General features: G+C 36.6%; 1 protein-coding gene across 4 annotated transcripts in view; it reads right to left on the bottom strand.

The window, feature by feature from the left end:
• The window catches only part of CTDSPL2 (CTD (carboxy-terminal domain, RNA polymerase II, polypeptide A) small phosphatase like 2), a 66,306-nt gene extending 47,130 nt beyond the window's left edge, over window positions 1–19,176 (bottom strand). The window contains exons 1-2 of one of the 4 annotated variants that reach the window (XM_008574096.1): window positions 18,786–19,176; window positions 3,712–3,921 (exon numbers count right to left, since the gene is read on the bottom strand). In XM_008574096.1, coding sequence (XP_008572318.1) covers window positions 3,712–3,897 — 186 coding nt within the window. In that variant the 5' untranslated portion in view covers window positions 3,898–3,921; window positions 18,786–19,176. The other 3 variants (XM_008574097.1, XM_008574099.1, XM_008574098.1) reach the window with 3 other exon arrangements.

Here is a 19,176-nt window from a genome sequence, read left to right on the forward strand (position 1 = left end):
AAAAAAAAAAAAAAAATATATATATATATATATATATATATATATATAGCTACTTTGAGACAGAATGGTACAGGAGAAAGAGCACAGGTATCAGAGTTAAACACAGCTGGTTTTAAATCCTAGCACTGTCACTTACTGCAGATGCAAGAGTGCATAGTGGTTAAGAGTGTAGACTCTGAGGGAGCACTTCTCTGATGGTGTTTCCCAGGCTTATCTTCACATTTGTCCCCTCCCACCCCCCCAAAAGAGAAAAGACTCTAAAACCAGACTAACTGGGTTCCACTGGTGCCACTTAAAGCTAAGTAACCATGCACAAGTTATTTAACCTCCCTGTGCCTCAGTTTCTTCATCTGTAATATATAGATGACAGCACCTACTTCATTCAGTTTCTGACACTTAAATAAGTTATTACATTTAAAATGCTGAGAACAGTGGTTGGCACATGCTAACTGCTCAATGACTGTTAGTAATTGTTGTATTGTTCTTTATTGCGTTATCTTTTATCCTGAGCAAGTTATTTACTATTCTAATTATTGTTGTAATTATTTACACTGTGCAAGCTACCACTAAGTTCACTAAGTCTCAGTTTTTCTCCTCTATCAAAAGGAGAAAACCTATTTGGTTATAAGGATTAAGGAGATGCTAGATATAAAGCACCTAATGGATATCCAATATACATTAGTTGTGAACTGCTACCCAAATTTGGAAAAGGACAATGACATTGTATTAAAGATACATACATAAGCAAGCATTGTATCAATACTGAATGCAACTTGGGAATATATTATCAAGAAGATGGTAAATGACAATGTAGATAAGAAAGCAACAATAAGTAGAAGCCAGTATAAGCTCATTAAGACTAATACATGGCAAACTAACCTGTTTATTTAATTTTAACACAGGTTCAACAGACTGGGAAAAGACACAGTACTCATATACCTTGATTTCAGTAAGGCATTCAAATACTAATTTCCATAATAATCTTATAGAATGATAAAGAAATCCGAGTTGAATAACAGTACAAAATTAAGGGAATTTGTAGCGGTTGGAAAAACTTTACCCAAAAATATTAATTAATGAATAAGGTATTAGTTTGCAAATAGGTTTTTTATGGCTCTATACTACTTAACATCTTTGTGTGAACAGGCATTAATGAAAAATCCTAGATTTTGTTTACAAAAAAAAAAAAACCCAACAAAAATGTGTATAGAAAAATCCTTTAATTAACATGAGCAAAACTTTGCTGACCAACAAAGATTAAGCTAACTACTAAAGGAGAGAGGAAAAAGTGTAATATAATATAAAGCCACTTTCATAGAAGAAAGCCCAGGTCAAATGAAGTATATGTGAACAGAAATCAGAAGACATAAGAAAAACTTATCTTCATTTCTGGTTATCTTTCATGAATAACAGAAAAAGGTGACCAAGATGGTGATATACAGTCATATATCACTCAACTGGAGGAATATGTTATAAGAAATATGCTGTTAGGTGATTTTCTCATTGTGCAGTCATCATAGAGTATACTTACACAATCCTACATAGTATAGCCTACTACACACCTAGGCAATATGATATAACCATTATAATCTTATGGGACCGCCACTGCATATGTGGTTTGTCGTTGACTGAAACATCTTTATGTGGCACATGACTGTATATCATATAATATCATATAATAGAAACTAGAAATATTTAATTAGATAACAACTGAGAGTTTGCACTTGCACATGTAAGGGAACATAGTATCTTTTTTCAAGTGACAGAATGTAAAAAAGTAACATGAGAAACTAAAGAGTAGACATACTTTCCTCAAAATGAGGAAGCACTTTATGACAACTACAGCTGTTCAGGAGAATGAGCTGATAAACAATCAACATCAACAGGCTGATGACAACCCATTAGGAACTAAAAGAGATAAGAATTCATGCTACTAGAAATTTGATCTTTGTTATATAATCATACTACAATACTTCTTTCTGAGAATTCTAAATATAGTCATGCATTGTGTCACTGATGGACCACATATATGATAGTCCCATAAGATTATAATGGAGCTGAAAAATTCCTATCACCTAGTTACTTTGTAGCCAATATAACATAGCACAATTATTTTTTTGATAAATTTAGTGTAGTCTAAATGTTTACAAAGCCAGGGCCCGCCAGTGGCTCACTTGGGAGAGTGGGGTGTTGATAACACAAAGGCCACAGGTTCAGATCCCTATATAGGGATGGCCGGTTAGCTCATTTGGGAGAGCATGGTGCTGACAACACCAAGTCAAGGGTTAAGACCCCCTTATCGGTCATCTTTTAAAAAATAAAAATAAAAAAATAAATGCTTACAAAGTCTACCATAGTGTACAGTAATGTCCTAGTCCTTCACATTCACTCACCACTTCCTCACTGACTCACCCAGAGCAACTTTCAGTCCTGCAATCTGCATTCATAGTTAGTACCTTATACAGGTGTACCATATTTATCTTTTAGAGATCATATTTTCACTATACCTTCTCTATGTTTAGGTACCCAAACACTTACCATTGTGTTACAACTGCCTACAATATGCAGTACAATTATATGCTGTTATAGTTTTGTAGCCCAGGAGCAATAGACTATACCATATAGCCAAGGTGTGTAGTAGGCTATACCATCTAGGTTTGTGTAAGTACGCTCTATGATGTTCACACAATGACGAAATTGTGCATTTTTCAGAACGTATGCCCACATGTCTGTACTTAAAATTAACAAAAGAAATTACAGTTATGGTATTAGAAAAACAAAACAAAATAAAACCACCTAAACAAAAATAAATACCCTATGCAAACACATAATACTTCTAAGTCTTAGCCAATGGTTCACAGTAATTAGGCTGTAGAAATTAAGAATCTAGAATTAGGCTAATACTATTACAACAAAATCTACCACTATGAACAAGTCAATACAGTGATATACTTTTCTACTTATCAAAGTGATATACTTATAATGAAAATTTTGTCATACAATTGTCCCAAAAAAGAACACAAAAGTAGTAAACAGTGACAACAAAATATACATACAATGAATAACACTATACATTTGTAGAGTGCATTAAAGTTTCTCAAACTGCTTTTCCACCTGTTTTGTGCCATCTAATTTAAAAACAACTGAGATAGACAAAGCAGTTGGTATTAGTCCCATTTTACTATCTTCCTGAGGCTCAGAGGGGTAAATGCCTCTCCTTAGATCACTCAAGTAGGTCCAGGGTATGGATCTAGAGCATGTGACTCATGGTCAGTGTTCATTTTTTAATAATTTTGTTTTCTGTTTAATAAAATAATACATTTTCATTGTACAAATGTCAGAATTCAGATAAAGAAAATCACCTCCCTAATTAGATAGTAAATAATATTAACAAGAAACTAACTTTTTCTTGAAATGAAAGAAAATGGAAGTAAAAAAAGCTCCAATAAAAGAGTAAGGAAAAATTTCTTCTGCTTCCCATACTATGCTGAAATAACAGAATACTAAGTGGATTAGTTAGTGGAATAAATAATGTTCTTCTTGAGATGATATTAAGTATTTTGCATGTAACACTCTTAAAAGTAAAAATAACACCAAAATATAGACATCCGCTTAAAATGGATTCTAGCAATATCAGATTCTTCATCTACACAGGCTTAGAGAAAACAACCTAAACTTCACTTTTAATGATATATGAGGTAAAACCATTACCTTGGGTGTGCTTCCTTTAATGAATTTTTTAATTGAGGACAACAAGCCAGTTTCATTCTTCGGTGGTTTTTCTCCTCCTGAAGGCAGGCTATCATCAACCTCTGAATATTTCCTCTTTGCTCTGGCAGTACGTTGTGTTTGTATTTGATTTGATTGCTGAGAAGCTTTCCGTGTTCTCAGCCTCATCTTTTATGAGTGCCACATGTAAAACTGTAAGAGAAAAATAACCAGTGTTATTAAAATTCACCTTAGCGTACCCACATGTACCCAGCTTGTGTATGTGTGTGTGTATACATGTGTGTACACACATGTTGGTTAAAAAAAAAAAAGCCCAGGTCTCTAAGGAGTTAAAATAAGAAACTAACATTTTAAGCAAAAGGCATTCTGCTTTGTACTTTACATATACAAGGGTCTTCAAAAAGTTCATGGAAAGATTCTCATCATCTTTTAATTCTATTTTTCCATGAACATTTTGAAGTACCCTTGTATTATCCTAAATAACCTTCCCAACAACCTCTGAAATATTATATCCTATGATCTAAAGTAAGGGTAACACTAAAGAGTTTGCATACTTCTCCACCTATGCTAACATCATCATTCGTTTAATCATTCATTCCTTCAACAAATATTTGTTGAGCACTTCACACTCAAGGCACTGGGCTAGGTAAGTAGTGAGTAAGTAGAAAACAAGACAGGGAAGGGTTTTGCCCTTCTAAAACTCAAAATGTAGTGAGAAAAACTGCCGGCCAACAAATTAATTTCATGAGCACAATTCTAATAATCAACAATCATGTAAGCATAACAAGAGTGGCTGAATTATTTTGAGAGATTCCAATATTACCATATATAATGATACTTTAAAAACTGAATTAACATTAGAGAGAAAATATGAGGCTATCTACTTGAATTCTCTTATCTTACAGATGAGAAAATTAATGGCTGTCAAAATTGTCCCACATATTTAGAAGTATTTGAGGACATACTCTGAATTAGAATCTGTAAAAGAGAATACAAAGACTACTAAACTAAAAATTGAGAAATGTGAATTCTAATCCTACTTCAGTCATAGCTAAGCTGTAGTGACTTAACTATCTTTCCTTCACATGTATAAAGAATATATTTACCTTACCTTCGAGAGGCTCATAATGAAAAAGGTACTGAGAGGTTATAAAGCGCAGAGGACAATAAAGCTATTCACAACAGTGAATGCATTCAAAGAAAAATCTAACTCCAATTAACCACTCTAAATTCCTGAAGGTATAGAAATTCCTGGCAAAGACTAGAGTCTTCACTGACCAATTAGGAAGTCTCAGAAGTTGTATTTTTACTAATTCAACACAACAGTCACAGAAAAAAGTTAGAAACTTTTTTTAAAATATAGAAACTACATATATGTTTGTGTGTATATACGTATATATGAACATACATATACAGTGTCTATTTCAACAAAAAAAAAACCCTATTATAGATTAAATAGCTGTATCCACTCAAAATTCATATGCTGAAACCTAACCCTCCCGTGATAGTATTTGGAGGTGGGGCCCTTGTGAGGTGATTAGGTCATGAGGGCAGAGCCTTCATGAATTGGATTAGTGCCATTATAAAAGATCCCAGGGCCGGCCCCGTGGCGCACTCAGGAGAGTGCAGTGCTTGGGTGCGCGGTGGCGCTCCTGCCGTGGGTTCGGATCCTATATAGGGATGACCGGTGCGCTCACTGGCTGAGCGCGGTGAGGGAGACACCAAGCCAGGGGTTGCGATCCCCTTACTGGTCACAAAAAAAAAAATAAAAGATCCCAGAGAGATCCCTAACCTCTTTCATTATGTGAGGATAGAGTGGGCAAAAAGGAAGTGGGCCTTTACCAGACACCAAATCTGCCTGTGCCTTCAACTTGGATTTCCCAGCCTCCACGGCTGTGAGAAATAAATTTCTGCTGTTTGTAAGCCACCCACCCAGTTTATGGAATCTTTGTTATAGTAGCCCGAACAGACTAAGACACCCCTAAACTCAAAGGATTCACCAGAGTGGTCCCCAAATAGCTTTTTTTTTTTTTTTTTTAAAGATGACCGGTAAGGAGATCTCAACCCTTGGCTTGGTATTGCCAACACCACGCTCAGCTAGTGAGCCAACCGGCCATCCCTATATAGGATCCGAACCCGTGGCCTTGGTGTTATCAGCACCGCACTCTCCTGAGTGAGCCACGGGCCGGCCCCCCAAATAGCTTTTTAAGTAACTAATTTTTTTCTATAACTAGATGGTGCTCAGTTTTAAGTTGCCATCCCAAATAAAATAAATATTGCCTTTTCTCCCAAAGAGTCAATGCCTTTGTTCTACAGCACAGCACTGCCTAGAAAAGGAAAATTTCTATACGGCAAATGCATGGGGAGTTCTTTTAGCTATTTTTAATCAATTTCTGTAAAGTTTTTTAGAAGAGCCTTTTAAAAAATACCTAAGAGCAAACCGATATTAAACCCTGAGTCATTAAATGGAAACCATAAAAATTATGAAACAATATCATGATGTAAAGTAGAACTTAAAAGACTAAAGGTACATAAAGTAGTACAGTCATAAGAGGTTCAGCTCATTAGAGTTTAAAAACTTATCGGTCACCCGCTGCCGGAATGGAAACAAAAGTATAAAAACAATAATCTCTGCCCATAAGAAGCACATAGTCTAGCAGGTAAGAATGTTTACTTATCATATTGTATATATAGAATGCTAGATCACTCTGCATTGAGAAAGTGAAGAGGGTTCTGGGAAAGCTTAGGAGAAAGGGCCTTTGAACTAAAAAATAACCAACACATATTCACTGAAAAGACAAGAGCATTTGAAAAAGGAAGCTGATGTGTGGAAATGCAAATTAAAACCACAATGATACAACTTTATAACCATTAGGATGACTATTATCAAAAAAACAGAAAAGAAGTACTGGTGAGGATGTGGAAAAATTAGAACCCTGTGCACTGCTGGTGAGAACGTAAAATGGTGCATTTGTGGAAAATGGTGTGGCAATTCCTTAAATTAAATATCGAATTACCATATTATCCAGCAAATCTACTTCTAGAACAGGAAAAGGGACCAAATAAAATCTGCTCTCCTACCCCACATCTTTAATCTTTACTTCTTTTAAAAAATGATAACATGTAGACAAAAAATGGCAAATAGTCATGTACACAAAATACTGAAATATTTCATCTCAATTCTGGAGCTAAAAATCCACAATATACCTGGTTTTTCTGGGCATTTCATAAGAGGAAACATAATGGAAGGATAAGCAGGGTTGGGGAAAGAGACTGGGAAAAGATGACAAAAATTATAGAGGAGGAGCTGACCACAAGATAGTTTTGGGGCAACCATAGTGTTTAGGGAAGAGGAAAAGGCAATCTAGGGCCAGCTGGGGAATTATTCTTTCTCCACCATCAATCTATTTAATTTGAACACTTTCCTTTGGTATAAACCAAGAAGGCAACCTGAGGGCAAAGAAGCCAAGGAATTACAGTTACAGCCCTAGAAAAAAGGAAAGCTTCTATGACCAATTGGAGTTTTGCCTAGAGATCCACTCTTATAAATTAACTGGGTTCTGCCCAGGTTATTGAAGGATGGAAAGAATGCCACTATCAGACTAACATGGAAAAAAAATTGGATGAACTATAAAATTAAAACTTTATTGAACTCATCAGAGAATTGAAGGCTCAGGGCAACCAAGTAACCTCAAATCCAAGAAAAAACAAGCTCTTCCTTGGCGAGACAGGATGCACGCACTGGCTCACCTGTGGTAGAGCAAGGAAGAAACAATGGTGCCATTAAAGCAGATAAAAAGATTTCATCTGAAAGAGTTAATATCCTTACTGACCAGCCGCCAATATATATATAAATAAGTAAAATTGTTAACAAACTGCTAAAGGAGAAGTGTGTATTAACATGAGCATGTAGTATCCCTATGAGACACAAAAACAAAAGATAATTCAAATCCTTTTGCAAGTTTTACCGGACCTCCACCACATGCTCACAACAAGAACGTGGGACTGGAGAGCTCCTTCCTCTGTGGTGCAGGGCTGGAAGAAGGGAGCAGCGTCACAGTACAGAAAAATACATAGCCCCAACCAGATCCTTCTTCCCTTACTAACAAAAACTTTAAGGCACTGGGGGAGGGGCAGGATTGGGGTAGGGTGAAAAAAAACCCTCTCTATCACTAGGAGAGGGACAGGAAACAGTCTTGGATCTCATACCAATGCTATTAGACATTTACCACTGAGGCAGGCATGGGAAACTCTTCTGACCAAGACCTGCAAAGATATAAGCCCTAGTTTGGCCTAGAGGGGCAAGATAACTGAGAGAGCCCCACTCCTGAATCCCAGGCACACAGGGCCTATTCAAGATTGAGACTGGACCTGGGAAAGACATGTTCCTGACTCCACCAACAGGCTACCAAGCACCAATTAACACAATAGTCTACCTATGGGAGAGGGTTAGGAGCACCTAGAGATTCTCCAATGAAGTACAGGTGCACAGGGAAAGCCAAAATCTGAGAGCTGATCAGGAAAACTGAGAAACAGCTTCCCACACCACAACTCTCAGCCTAATCACAAAGCAATACAAGAGAAAATGAAGCCAATGATGAGCTGAAGGTACCCCTTGCAAAAATAAAACCGACACTCAGCTTAACTCCTGACTAGACTGACTCAACCCCCTACACTAAAAGTATAGGAATACAATTTTCCAGGTATAAATACTATTTCCTCAGTCTTTACTGTCCTATTCACAATATCCAGCATTCAGTAAAATATTGTAAGACACATAAAAGGAAGAAAATCTGTATTACTTCGTTTTCTGTTGCTGAGAACAGAATACCTGAAACTGAGTAATTTATAAGAAAATGAAATTTATTTCTTACAGTTTTGGAGGCTAGGAAGTCCACGGTCCAGGGAGCACACCTAGTGAGGGCATTCTTAGTTCCTAGGAACCCTACAGCGTACTGTGGCAATCACACGGCAAGAATGGCGAGAACATTTTTATATGATCGCTTGCTCTTCTTACAAAGCCATCAGTATACTCCCTGATAACTCATTAAACAATTAACTCATTAATGGATTAATCCATTCATGAAAGCAGGGCCTTTACAATCCAAACACTCCTAAAAGCCCTATCTTTCAACATTGCCACACTGGAAATCAAGCTCTCACCTGAGCTTTGGAAGAGACAAACATTCAGACCATAGGAAAATCCAACCCACTGTCAAGAGACAAAGCATTCAGTAGAACTAGAAATCAATGAAGTTAAAAACAAGAAAAATTAAAAACAAGAAAAATTAATGAAACCAAAAGCTGAATTTTTTAAAAAGATCAGTAAATTTATAAACCTCTAGCAAGACTGAGGAAAAAAAGACAGCACAAATTACCAATACTGGGAATGAAAAAGTGGACATCACTACAGACTTTAAAAGGAAAATTATGGAATACTACAAACTTTATGCTCATACATTCAACAATTTAGATAAAATGGTCAAATTTCTCAAGAAATACGAACAACCAAAACTCACATAATAATAGATAACCTGATTAGCCCTATATTTATTTAAAAAATCGAAACTGTAGTAAAAACCTCCAACATAGAAAACTCCAGGCCCAGATGGCTTCACTGGAGAATCCTACCAAACATCTAAAAAGAAACAATACCAAATCTATACAAACTCTTCCAAAAAATAGAAGGGAACACCGCCCAACTCATTTTATGAAGCCAGCATTACCCTGACACCAAAAACAAAGGCATACTTTTTTTTTTTTGTCTTTTTCGTGACCGGCAAGGGGATCGCAACCCTTGGCTTGGTGTTGACCGCACCGCGCTCAGCCGGTGAGCGCACCGGCCATTCCTATATAGGATCCGAACCCGCGGCGGGAGCGTCGCTGCAATCCCAGCGCCGCACTCTCCCGAGTGCGCCACGGGGCCGGCCCAAAGACATACATATTAATTGGGCCCAGAACAGGTTAGAGATTGCCTATATAGATAACATCTGCAACAACCTAATTTTATCCCCTAAATTTAAAAAAATAAAAGGAATAGTTTTAAACATACATATACAGCCTTATCTTGGCAATCCTACTATTACGTTAGAATTTAACACATCTTCTTAGTTCTTTAGAACTCCATTATAGATAAGTTTCTATTGTAAAAAAATAGAATAAACAAGTTAAGATCGGGAAATGAGCAAAATTAGAAAATAAATCTACTATTACTAATGAGTAAAAATGATACAACTTAAGTAGATTACATCACAAAACAAACATAGCAATAGGGGCAACATTTTAAGCCAAGAATTCATGATACTGGGGGGGGGGGGAGTATATAATGTTGTTACCACTTTTTCAACATTTGAACCAGATCTTGTTTCAGGAATACAAAAAGCTGATTGCCCAGCAATCTAAAACTAGGCAATGAAGTTTGCTTTCTACTTACCTGCAGCACAGGTAAAAGGATTAAAGGGGTGTGGGGTGGAGTTGGAGAAAGAGCCTCTTTCAAATGTTCTTTATAAATTACAAACATTAATTCTGCTGTTTCTCTGACTACCATCTCTAAATTTCTGACCCACAGCCTTCTCAACATTTTTATTTAGTACCTCAAATTCAACTTACCCAAAACTGAATTCACTTTTCCCATGCCAGTCCCATATCAAAACCATTCTTCATCGTAGGTAATGTTACGACCATCTGCCTAATCAACCAACCCAGAAACTTAGAAGCCATTCTAAACATCCTAGTTGTTATTCCTCTCCCTTATCCCCTACAGTCTATCACCAAACCCTGATGATTTTCCCTCTAAAATATTTCTTAGTCTGTCCCCTTTAAATCCATCTTCTGTATTGCACAAATCTGCCTGTTCCTCTTACCATCAACTGCCTTCAAAATAAAGACTAAACTCTCTGCCATTGTATGTAAAGCTGTACAAAAGCCAGTCTTTTTTTCATTGCTATTTACTGTCTCATTCATTGCACTGCAGGAGTAATAATTTCCTGCCCACACCGTGCTCTGTACATGCTTCTCTCTTCTCTTTACCTCAAATTTCTTTCAACTCGTTCTTATCCCGCCGTTTAAAACTCAGCCCCAGTATCATGTACCCCAAATAAGGTAACCACCTCCACATACCCAAACCCATGTAAACCTACTGTGATTATCGCTACCTTAGCTCTTAACAAATCATATTGAAATAATGTTTCTATATCTTTAATTGCACTAGATTGTAAGAGCCTTGAAAGCAGAGATGTGATCTATAACTCCATTAACCTGGCACACAAGATAACTCAATCCTTGTTGAAATGAACCACAGTTTTTCTCATTTCTCTCAAAAAGACCAGATAATGAGGGGAATCTATGTCATGAAACATAAACAATCCTCACTGCAGTCATCAATTCTTGCTCACAAAAGGGCCCTATAAATAAAACTAAAAATGTTCCTTCCTCACTAAAGTTCTTTCCTCTTCACAAAATCTCTGATACCAAGCAATCTTTGAGGCAATTATGGCTGCAAATTGTCTTGTGCTAATGATAAGATTACAATAATGATACAAGTATAAACTCAGTTGATAATGTGCTACTGAGGTCTTGGGGTGCACAAATTTCTACCTAAACAACATGAAGAGAAAATGGCACACTGTATATGAAGGATTCTTAACAAATTACCTCGAACTAATGTGCCCTCTTTCAAATATGTTTCCTGGGGCCGGCCCAGTGGCGCACTGGAGAGTGTGCTGCTTGGGAGTGCGGTGGCGCTCCCGCCAAGGGTTCAGATCCCATGTGGAGACCGGTTCCGCTCACTGGCTGAGCGCGGTGCGGGCACAACACCGAGGGTTGCGATCCCGTTACCAGTCAGTAAAAAAGACAAAAAGGAAAAAAAAAAACAAAAACAAATATGTTTGCTGTATGAAGGAGAGAAATGGTACACTGATATCATACATTAGGAGGGCAACAAGACTGAATAAAGAAAATAGTAAAAAAAAAAAAAAAAAGCAAAAATCAAGCTTTAAAGGCAACAAAGTCAAGGTTTGCTATAAAATTTAGGTACACAGCAAACCCTTGAACTGCACGGGCCCACTTACATGTGGAATTTTTTTAAAAATAAATATACTGGAAAATACAATAAATATATTGGAAAATATATTGGAAATTTTAAATATTTTGTAAAATAAATATATTGGAAAATGTCATGAATTCATGACATACCTAACCAAAGAGTTCGGCAGCCTACTTAACAGTAATAAGTACTTAACTACAACCTAAGTAATGATATGGAGTCTCCCCGCCCCCCTTGCACCCAATGCACAGTACAACCAGAACCTGAGAGGAAAGCACGAGAGAATTTTTGACAGTGTGGGGACTGGCAACCTAACCCCTGTGTTGCTCATAGGCCAACTGTATTCAAATTACAGTTTATATAAAATTTATATTCTTTATATAGCTATATAAGAATAATGCACGTGGGGAAGGATCTGGAGTAGGCTCCTTGAAGGAGTTACTAGAGGAATGACCTCCAGACTAAGAGGTAGAAACTCAGGCTCCAATCCATCTATCATTAGTTAGATGTGTGACACTAATTAAGTCACACAATCATTCTAGCACTTTGTCTCCTCAACAACAAAAGAAGTTATTGGGCATCAGAGCTGTACATTTCACTACATGTAAATTTTACCTGAAAAAAATTAAAATAAAAAGGAGCTGTCAAAATGAGATGAGTCATTAATTAATCCTAGCTGTCTTCATCCTTCTTTCATATACAACTCATCCTGCAGCACCCTAATTAAGGCAAATATTTACTACATGTTAAAAAGTCTTCAGAATGGTTCATCATTAATAAAACACATATGTTATTGAACTAGATGACCCCTTGGGTCTCCTCTGGCTCTAAAATTCTATGGATCTATTAATTTATACTCTACCTTACAAACTGTACAACTACTAATTTTATATTAACACTTACACCACCCATGAAAGAAAGAGCTAAAAGTCACTACCTAAGTTGACACCAAATGACATTTTCAAAAGTGTTTCCACTTAGTCTATATTTCTAGCCTGACTAATCAGAAATCAACAGCTTCAGGTATTGCAACTGTCTACTTTTATTCTCAGTGTAAGCTTTTATTAGATCACTTCAGAGAAGGAAGAGATTTCTGTCACCTAATAAAAATCAAGTCAATTAAAACAAAAAAAATAAGTAAAGGAGCATTATATAAAGTACCAACTTTAAGATAAGGAGATTCTTTTCATTTCCTTCATGACAAAGTATGTGATAGAGATAGATCATTATTTTTGATGTATGATTTTCTGTTTTTTATTAGCTAATACGAGGATACTTCAAAAAGTTCTTGGAAAATTTTGAATTAAAAGATAATACAAATACTTCCATGAAGTTTCTGAAGACCCCTCGTATTATAAGATTCTTTAGAACTACTAAACACAATAAACATAATCAAAAATACTTCACAAAACACAGGGACTACACCAAAAATAAAATAGCTGCTGAGTTAGTCTGATAAAATTATGCGTTTTTCCTCCTTAAGTTTTCTTCAATAAACAACAAAAACAATGCTTCTTCTAAAACTATGATCAATTAGTTTTCTCTAGAGAAACAATATGTAGGTTTTTAGATTACTGATGACCAAAACACTCTGAAAATATAAGCTGATTTTTAAAAGATGGGATTATTCAGTTTGTTCATCACTGAAAACACTTATTAAGGCACAGTCATTCACATACATGTTCTCAAATGCTACAAATAGCACCCCAATTCAAAACCTTATGCAAGTATGTCCTTCACAGAAATACTATTAGGGCAAAATCAATGTGTTAGGGACAGAATGAGATACTTGTATTTCTTTAACCTAAACTTTAATGGTACAATAATATGAAGACTTTTAATTATCTCTACTAAATATAATTTAAACATCCTATAAAAAGAGGCTCTCCATCATATGTAAGAAAATTCATATCATGGTTAGCTGGTTAGCTCAGTTGGTTAGAGCACGGTGCTGATAACACCAAGGTCCACAGTTTAAAACTGTTATTTTAGCAAGAACACATATTATGAATCCATAAGAACTAAGTACCATCATTCATTGGGTTCATTCTTTTTCTCAAAAAGATCATGGGACACTTGAAACTCCCAAGCTATTATTTCTCACTATATTACTATCCTTCCGACAGAACATATCAACATATTTTTTTTTAATTTAGTGGGCTGACCTATATACATACAAGTTTCAATGTACTTATTGGATACTTCAACATAGAAATTCTAAAGATTAAAAAAGGTAAACTTAATTTTGGCAGAATTTTCCCAAGAGTGCTTTTTACTTAAGTAGTTCTCACCAAAACTGGGCAAGTGGAGAGATGTAACTAGTTATTTAAATGCTCTTGATAAAAACTTCTATTTAAAGTAAAACAATGGTGTGCTGGACTTGTAGAGGGAGAGAGCATACCTAGGGATAAAAAGTGGAGTGGGGGAGAGGGGGAATGGGAAGGGAGATCGGGGATAATTGAGTGGGGGACACAGGGCATAACTGCAATTTGTGGTAATGGACATGCTGCCCATACGGATCTGGCCATCACATCTTGGGCAGGAGTGGTGACAATCAGCTTTGTATCTCATGAATATTCATTATCAATAAAAATAAATAAATAAAGTAAAATAATTTTACATTACTCTCAGGCCAGTAGAAATCTGAAACCCTCAGAATACATTAAAATGATAGTAAAAAAAAAAAAAAAAAAAAAAAAAGAATCAATCAGATGTGGACAAAGAACAAAAATAGTTATCAACTAAAAATCTTTTTTTTTTTTTTCTCAAAAGATGACTGGTACGGGGATCTTAATCCCTGACTTGGTGTTGTCAGCACCATGCTCACCCAGTGAACTAGCCGGTCATCCCTATATTGGATCCGAATCCATAGCCTTGGTGTTATCAGCACCACACTCTCCCGAATGAGCCATGGGCCGGCCCAACTAAAAATCTTTAAAGCCATGAAGTAAAACATCATGACTTTGCCCCAAATAAATTTGCACTGAATATCTGATATAATTTATTATCTTACCACTTCCTATCAAGGAAGAACTAATTGTTATGACTGAGATAAACTATGGCAGACAGAAGAAGACAAGGTTTATGAAGAGTTTTTATATGATTACCTTATTTAACAAAATATACCCAAATCATGTACTTGTAAGGTCAGTGAGAGGCTAATCATTCTCAACTCAACAGGATAATCATACATATTTGTGGAATACCAGGATGAAAGCAATTATTACTAAAGCATGTAATCACAGTTTTCTCTCAACTAAAAAGATGTTTATGTTTCCTGCATATTCTTCTTTAACAAATAATACATTCTTCTTTTAATAAAACATACTTTTAAATTCTGACTTAAAGATTACTTTAACAGGTAAACAAGAGAAACTTAAAATATCAGGTTATTCTGCTAACAGGGTCCTAATCTTATTATTTATTTTTAACAACTTCTCTGCCTTTTTAGTTCCCAAGAAAATTTCTCAATGTTTTTGTCCAAAGGAAGAAAATATTCTTCCTGAACTATACAAACTGCTATTATTAAATTTTAATCCAATTATTTCTGAAGTATTTAAGTGCCTTCTACTAGTAAACTGTTTTGTTTAAGGAGAGCAGTAAACACATTTCCTTTTCCCCAAAATTATCATAGCTATTATGCAAGCCTGATTGCTAGAACCCCAAGTCAAAGCATTGCTGATGATTCATATTTTCTCCAATCTCTCTAATACAGGAGCCTATCAATACCATATAACATGGGGTCTCTAATATAGTCAAAGGGCCTATTGTGACCTTTATTAAAATTACATTTGTCCTTAAGGTCTTACCATTTTCTTGTTGGGGCCACACTTAATCTCACCATTCCTTATTACCATATTTACAAGATTCCCAAAGGACCCCGAGAGGACCAAGCTTCTCACTATGATTCTACTGCCTGTCTTCCCTAGACTTTTTTCTACACCTCTCCTAATCACAGAAAGTGCATTAAAAACTTAACTCTCCCATGTTCCATTGTCTCTGAACCCTCACTTGTGTGTACTACCAGCAAGTTTACTTGATAAAACTAATCTGTACTAATATTGTCAATAAAAGACAATAGTTTAAATTTTCTCTTCCAGAGAATTTATGATTTTAAAAAGGGTGTTTTAGCAAAAATTCCATAAGACACTGGAGAGATACAAATAAAGTTAGACATTGGTAATTCTCAAATTATACCACACAGTCGACCTCCTAGGGCTACCTTTTTGTAATATAGGTCCGATTACAATGTAATACAGTTTAAATTTAAAATTTATGTAGTCATACAACTGCTAGTGAATATACAAGTATGTCTGGCTTAGATAGATGCCTCATGGCAAATGTCAAGTGGAAACTAAAGCTGCACTTGGTACAATTTTAACGTAAGTTCCACATCTGTTAAATCTCCTCATCCTCTAAGTAAAGCAAATGACCTCCTGTGGCCACTCCAGTTAAAATGGTAAAGTAACTTTTTAACCTACCCAGAAAAATTACTCAGAGCACACCATACATGAGGTCTTCTCAGCACATTTGATATTTATGACTTAAAGTGTCTTTTTTACCTCATGCTTTCACAACTTGGTAAATTACAAATACAATCAGAAATTTCTTTTTTCGAATCCTGGTAAACCACTTAATCTTTATCTCATTAAGCCAAAGCATAGTCTCATATGACTGATATAATTAAATACCATTAGATTTAATACTCAATTGGCAATTAATGCTATAGTTATGAGTCTAGAGTCTAGTACAGCCTTTCTGAAGAACAGGTCCAAGTTTCCTTAACCAGAATTAGATGGATTCTGTTATATAATAACCTCGTGAAAAAACTACTTGACCAGAAATCACAAACTTGGAATCAGCTAGATGAATTCAGGAAAGATAAAACCTTCCCAATTCTTAATTTTTTTTTTGTGGCTGGCCAGTAAGGGGATCTGAACTCTTGGCCATCAGCACCACGCTCTAACCAAGGGAATTAACTGACCAGCCCACAATTTTTAATTTCTTAACAGTGAAAAAAGAATAACATTACTAGTTCAAATAAAACACCCAAGAGACATTATGTAGAATGAAATACTGTAAAACGAACCAATCCTATTTGGATTTCCTATGCAATCCTATTCAGCATCTCTATATAGCTACAAGTTCACAAAGGCTAAGGACTACAACTCTTACAGCTTTCACATCCTTTCAACCTAAACTAAGAATAGTATTAAAAGTGCTCAGGTACTGAATGAATGCAGTACTAAACAACTTGGGAGAATTCTTGAAGACAGGGTCATCAATACTCACTCACCTCCCTGTAAACCAGATTTTATTAAAAGCATTAATGTTTTATAAACTACTCAAAAAGGTCATAAAAATACAGACAAAGCCGACGCTAGGCCAATAATTTACTTTCAATCCCTTCAAATCATATATTTGGTCCCATTTTTAAAAATAAATTGACATAGCAAATCTCCAACATGCTTCACACCTCCACTTCCAACCTCCTATTCTATTGGTCCTGGAAAAGAAATAGGAAGTTCAACCCAATCCTAAAAGATTGCTTCATATAAGAGCTACACTTTGCCTTGACTTTCCTTATGACCTTGGCCAAAGGTTACCAAATGAGGACTATAATGATGTTTATGTGTTCCTGTTTATTTCTGAAATTTAATCCTAATATCATGCTAACAACAGTGAAGTTCTCTAAACTGGACTTACAGAGCTGAACACTTTTGAGTTACAAATATCAACTGATATGTAATATGAACCATTTTTTAAAAATCTTAATTTGATTAGTGGGGAAAAAAATACAAAGGCCCCAAATTCAACACAATAGAAAAACAAATTCTGAAAAATACCAACAACCTCCTTATTAATTCTCTTTATGGACAATTGGTCTGCAATGTCGAAAAAGAAAGAAAAACAAGAAAAAAAGGAGGAGTAACACTAGCTCTAACTTGCCATCTCCCTGCTTTTATAACAGCTGGACCACAAACGAAAATTTAAAACTTGATAAAGAATGAGGAGATGTAATATAAAGCAATCTGCAATCTGAAAATTACGCAGATAAATCTATCAAGTCTCTAATTTGTATACCTACGTACGGCAGCAATCTTGGTATTGCTTTACTAGCATGAGAAAGATAAATCCCTGCCTTGGAAGAACATCTACTAAGTACATTTCATTTCAGGATCTTAGGAAAGTTTACGAGCAGTATGTCTTAGGCTTCCCTAAGGTGCTTTAAAGTGCTTAACCTCATCCACTCATCCAGCCACCACTAGGGTGAGAAGTAAATAAACACGATTTATATATGCACTTATTTAACACAAAATTCTGGTCAAGAATGCAAATGAAAGCACTCACACAGGTATTCAATACCTAAAGAAAGCAAAGAATATCAAGGATAACAAGATTCGACCTTAACTGACCACTAAGAAACCAGGGGCCTTCCACATGGGCTAGTTTTTACTACCACTCTCGATTTGAAAAAGTAACAATGTTAACATAACATTTTAACAGTACAGGAGATAAACAGAACTTAGTGAAATCTCTTCTTCCACATTCTCAAAAGGTGTTTATAAGAACTGAGATAGAGCAACGCCCCCCTAAAAGCACCCTGCTAGAAAGAGTGAAATACCGAAAACATCAGTATTGGGCCAAGGTGGTTAGAAAAGCTGACCTAACTTAACTATCCAGAGGGACAACAGGACTGGGGACTATGAACGGGAGATCGGGGTGGGGGTGGGTAGCAAAGCGAAATCTAACCCCAGAAATCACAACACAGGCCGCAGCCTAAGAACTGAAGCTGGCGGGAAGTGAGCTCCCTTTCCGTTCCCAGGGGAAAGTACAGAGAAGAGCGGATCCACACAGTGGACGTACAAGGCGCCAATAGTATATGCCTACCAAGGCGCCAGAGTCGCTGGAGGACCGGGTTGGGAAGGGGAGGAGATCCCGGCAGACGGCCCTGGAAGAGGAGGAGGTCTAAGGTAGGGAGCGGCGGCAGCGTCTGGACGAAGGGGATTACCTAACTGTGACGACAGAGAAGTGTCCTCAGGCTCCGGCGATGGTCCTGACTGCGCAACGTGTGGTGTCTTTCCCTCTTAGCCCGCAGCAGCAACAGAACCAGCTCCTTCAGCCAGTCGCCATTTCCCGCCTACCGACCTGCTGCACCGCACGGACAGGGACCCGGATGGAAAGCGGCCTCTCCGCGCAGGCGCCCTGAGTTCCTCCTCCCCCTCCCACCACAATTCCGCGAGGTGGGAGGGAAGGAATGCGGACGGAGACAGCGGCAAAAAAAACCCCAACACGCTCTTAACTTCCGTGAAGAGGGCTGAAATTCCTGAAGCCGTAAGAAACTCGCGAGTCCGAATTCCTGACAAAAACTGAACACAGCCCTTAGGACCGGATGGAGTAAG

The sequence above is a fragment of the Galeopterus variegatus genome, unplaced genomic scaffold (genome assembly GCF_000696425.1).
Source record: "Galeopterus variegatus unplaced genomic scaffold, G_variegatus-3.0.2 Scaffold997, whole genome shotgun sequence".
Classification (NCBI taxonomy): Eukaryota; Metazoa; Chordata; class Mammalia; order Dermoptera; family Cynocephalidae; genus Galeopterus; species Galeopterus variegatus.